Source organism: Vigna unguiculata, chromosome 8, assembly GCF_004118075.2.
Source record: "Vigna unguiculata cultivar IT97K-499-35 chromosome 8, ASM411807v1, whole genome shotgun sequence".
Taxonomy (NCBI): Eukaryota; Viridiplantae; Streptophyta; class Magnoliopsida; order Fabales; family Fabaceae; genus Vigna; species Vigna unguiculata.
Window position 1 is genome coordinate 28,851,439 of NC_040286.1, and position 3,856 is coordinate 28,855,294.

At 39.5% G+C, this 3,856-nt stretch overlaps 1 protein-coding gene across 4 annotated transcripts; it reads left to right on the forward strand.

Annotated features, from left to right (window-relative positions):
• Window positions 1–695: 695 nt before the first annotated feature.
• On the forward strand, window positions 696–3,856 carry LOC114194149 (zinc finger CCCH domain-containing protein 66-like). 4 transcript variants are annotated; one of them, XM_028084233.1, is made up of 3 exons: window positions 724–810; window positions 1,044–1,134; window positions 1,367–3,856. In XM_028084233.1, the coding sequence occupies exon 3, from the start codon at window positions 1,406–1,408 to the stop codon at window positions 3,479–3,481; it is 2,076 nt and encodes a 691-aa protein (XP_027940034.1). In that variant the 5' UTR covers window positions 724–810; window positions 1,044–1,134; window positions 1,367–1,405; the 3' UTR covers window positions 3,482–3,856. The 4 variants fall into 4 exon arrangements, with proteins under 4 accessions (XP_027940032.1, XP_027940034.1, XP_027940031.1 ...); XM_028084231.1 differs by lacking the exon at window positions 1,044–1,134 and having other exon boundaries at window positions 696–810; XM_028084230.1 differs by having other exon boundaries at window positions 736–1,134.

The window sequence follows — 3,856 nt, forward strand, 5'->3', positions numbered from 1 at the left end:
ATTATTTTGAACAAATCTACCACTCAAGATATATTAGGTGACACTCATTTTCTTAAATTCAAGAAAAGTTTTTTTTTTCAAAAGTGTTTCTTTAAAACATAATTATTTTAGACATTATTCACTGAAACAAAAAAAATTATAAAAATATAATTTATTTATTTTAAAACAAAATTGAGCATGAATTTTTGTTAAAAAAAAATGACATTATGGAGTGACAAAACTGCTGCAAAAATAAAAGAAAATGGTTTAGAAAATTCTGGTATGAAATTTCTATTGAAAATGTTTCAGTTTTTTATTTATTTGAAAATTAATTTAAGAATGCATGAAAAAGTAATTTACGTTTTACATCTTTTTGAAAAGTAAAAGTTGCACAATTTTGTTTGATTTTTTAATGTTTAAAATAAATGTTGGCATAATTTGTTTTTCAAAGAAATATTCAAACCAACATCTTAAAATAAGTAAAAAATATTTTTTTCCTTTCAAATTGTTTAAATGTTTAAGCCAGCACACCAACAACATCTAAAAAGGTTTTTCTAGTAAATAAAAAGAAGTAATTTTTCAATAAAGAAAGAGAAGCCAAAACAAAACCATAAATGAAGTAGCAAAGCAAGAAGAGGAACTGGTGACTGGTACTAAGCCAGGTGGGGTCCACTTTTTTGACTCAAACATTTAAGAGAAATAAAAAAAATAAATAAATAAGAACAAGGGTAGAAGAAAAGTCTTCCACTCTCTAAAAAGCTTTGCAAGTATTAAAGAGCAGGCACAAAACCAGAGCCTGCCTTCCTTGTTTTGTGTGTTTCTGTCTCCAAGGTATGTTTTTTCTGTTCTTGTTCCTTCTCTTCTCTAGTTCATGCTGATGGGTCTTCCAGTTTCTGTTAAAAAATGAGTCCTTTACTACTTTTTGAGACTACTGTGATTTTCCCTTGCTTGCCAAGAAAAATTATGAAGATGGTGAGAGGTTTTTTGCCTGAGAGTGTTGATTGATGGTGGAAATTCATGTGAACCATGTTAAAAAATTGTGTTTTTTTGCTGTCTCTGACAAGGAAAAAAAAGGACAGGTTGTACATGCCATTCTGTTTCTGTTTGCGAGGATTTCTCATGTTTGTTACCTGGATTGCGCTAATTTTTATAGCTGTTCGTACCTAATTGTAAAGTACTATCAATCTTTATCAATTTGATGTATGCTTGTTGTAAATAGCTTTCAAAGTCGTTTCTTGTCTCACGAATTGGGAAGAATCTGCCTCTTAATTTGCATTCATCTGTTTTTATTTTGGTTATCTTAGATTGTGTTGTCCTGGCTTAATTCTGAATTTGTTTTCCGGTGCAAATAGCGTGTTAAGCCTGTTTTTGTGCTGTGATTTTTCAGATTCTGCTGAGGTTTTAGGAGAATATATTGCATAACTCCATGTGCGGTGTTTCCAAGGGGAAACCTTCTGAAATGGGTCTAGCGATGGAGGATGACTGTAGAAAAGAAGAGATGCATCATAGAATTTCTGCTTTGCTTGAGTTTTCTGCTGCGGATGATCTAATTGGCTTCAAAGACGCTGTTGAAAAGGAGGGTCATGATGTTGATGGGGTGGGGTTGTGGTACGGAAGGCGTGCTGGCTCAAAGAAAATACGTTATGAAGAGAGGACTGCTCTCATGGTTGCTGCTACTTTTGGAAGCGTTGATGTGTCTGCTTATATTATTGGAACTGGTCTTGTTGATGTTAACAGGGCCAGTAGGTCAGATGGGGCTACTGCTCTTCATTGTGCTGTTGCTGGCGGTTCTGCTGCTTCTGTTGAGGTTGTCAAGCTTTTGCTTGATGCATCTGCTGATGTTGGTGCTGTTGATGCTGATGGTAACAGGCCAATTGACTTGATTGTCTCTGTGGCTTATTCTATCTTCAGTCCCAGGGCCAGGGTGCTACAGGCCCTTCTGGATGGTACCTGTGATGCTGCTGCTGCTGCTGATCAAACATGTTTCTCACCTCCACAAGTGATGGACCAAATTGAGGAACAAAGGCAAGAAATGACCACACCTCGTGTGTCAAAAGATTATCCCATTGATCTGTCCCTTCCAGACATAAAGAATGGGATATATGGCACTGATGAGTTTAGGATGTATACATTCAAGGTGAAGCCTTGTTCCAGGGCCTATTCTCATGACTGGACCGAGTGCCCCTTTGTTCATCCAGGGGAGAACGCAAGGCGACGTGATCCAAGGAAATACCATTACAGCTGTGTCCCTTGTCCTGAGTTTAGGAAGGGATCTTGCAGCAAAGGGGATGCCTGTGAGTACGCTCATGGTATTTTTGAGTGCTGGCTTCACCCTGCCCAGTACCGGACAAGGCTCTGCAAGGATGAGAGTGGATGCACAAGGAGAGTTTGCTTCTTTGCACACAAGCCAGAGGAGCTTCGCCCCTTGTATGCTTCTACTGGTTCTGCTATTCCTTCTCCAAGGTCCTATTCTGCTGGTGCTTCTGCATTGGAGATGGGTGCAGTTAGCCCAATTGCACTTGGTTCTCCATCTGTCTTGATACCAACTTCCTCAACACCACCTATGACTCCATCTGGAGGATCTTCTCCGATTACTGGTTCCATCTGGTCTCAGTCTAATGTTTCAGTCCCCACCCTGCAGCTGCCCAAAAGCAGGTTGCAGACTGCTTCAACTGCAAGAGACATTGATTTGGACTTTGAACTGCTTGGACTTGAAGCTCATCGGCGTAGACAACAGCTGATGATGGATGACATGTCTGGTCTTTCCTCTCCTAACTGGAAAAATTCCATGCCTAATAGTCCATCTTTTCGTGTTTCTATGAGTGATCACATTGGGGAGTTAAATAGGCTTTCAGGGGTGAAGCCTTCTAACCTTGAGGATGCTTTTGGATCTCTTGAACCATCAATTTTGTCCAAATTCCATGGAATCTCACTTGATGCTGCAGGACCTCAGTTACAATCTCCAAGTGGAATCCAAATGCGTTCGAATATGAACCAGCAGCTGGGAGGGTATTCCTCGGGCCTTGCCACCTCAAACATGGTTGGATCAAGATCCTTCAGGGTTGATCCTTCTGCTGAAGGAGCCTCAGTGGCTTTGAATCCAAGAGCTGCTGCTTTTGCTAAGCGTAGCCACAGCTTTATCGAGCGAAGCATGGTGAACCATCATTCTGAGCTTCCTTCTCCAAAGGTCTCTACTTTCTCTAACTGGGGCTCACCTGATGGAAAACTGGATTGGGCTATAAATGGAGATGAGCTGAATAAGCTGAGGAAATCTGCTTCCTTTGGGTTTCGAAGCAGCAACAGTCCTCCTACAAAGGATTCAACCAAAATGCCTGCAAATGTTGATGATGAGCCAGACGTGTCTTGGGTTAACTCACTTGTTAAGGATGCTTCACCAGAATCTGGTGTTGAAGATCAGCCAAAGCAATGCCATAATGGAACAGAAGCAATTCCAGCGTGGTTGGAGCAAATGTACTTGGATCAGGAGCAAATGGTGGCATGATCGAAATTCTCTTTCCCGTAGTAGCAGCTCCTTATTGCAACTCAAAACTTTATTTATTTAATGATTTGTTTTTTGAATTTTATAGAATTTACTTAGACGATGACAATTTGCAAAAAGAACGGTGAAATGGTCTACCAAGGCTAGGATATAGAAAATGGGCAGGACGCAAGTTTTCTGCTTCAGTAACTACCCGTTACTGGGTTAATTGATTCCATTTTTTCCTGATCTTTTCTTCTTATATATGTTCTATTGAGCTGTAAGTTGTAACTTTCCATTGACTGAATCAAACAATGTAGTGGGGGGGATATAGTATTCAATATAATGAGACTGGAGATGTAATAATTTTATTAATGCCCATTCTAAATTTGCATATCA

Excerpts from the sequence above, each read along its gene's own strand:
- LOC114194149 (XM_028084231.1), top strand. The coding sequence starts at position 1,406 with ATGTGCGGTGTTTCCAAGGGGAAACCTTCTGAAATGGGTCTAGCGATG.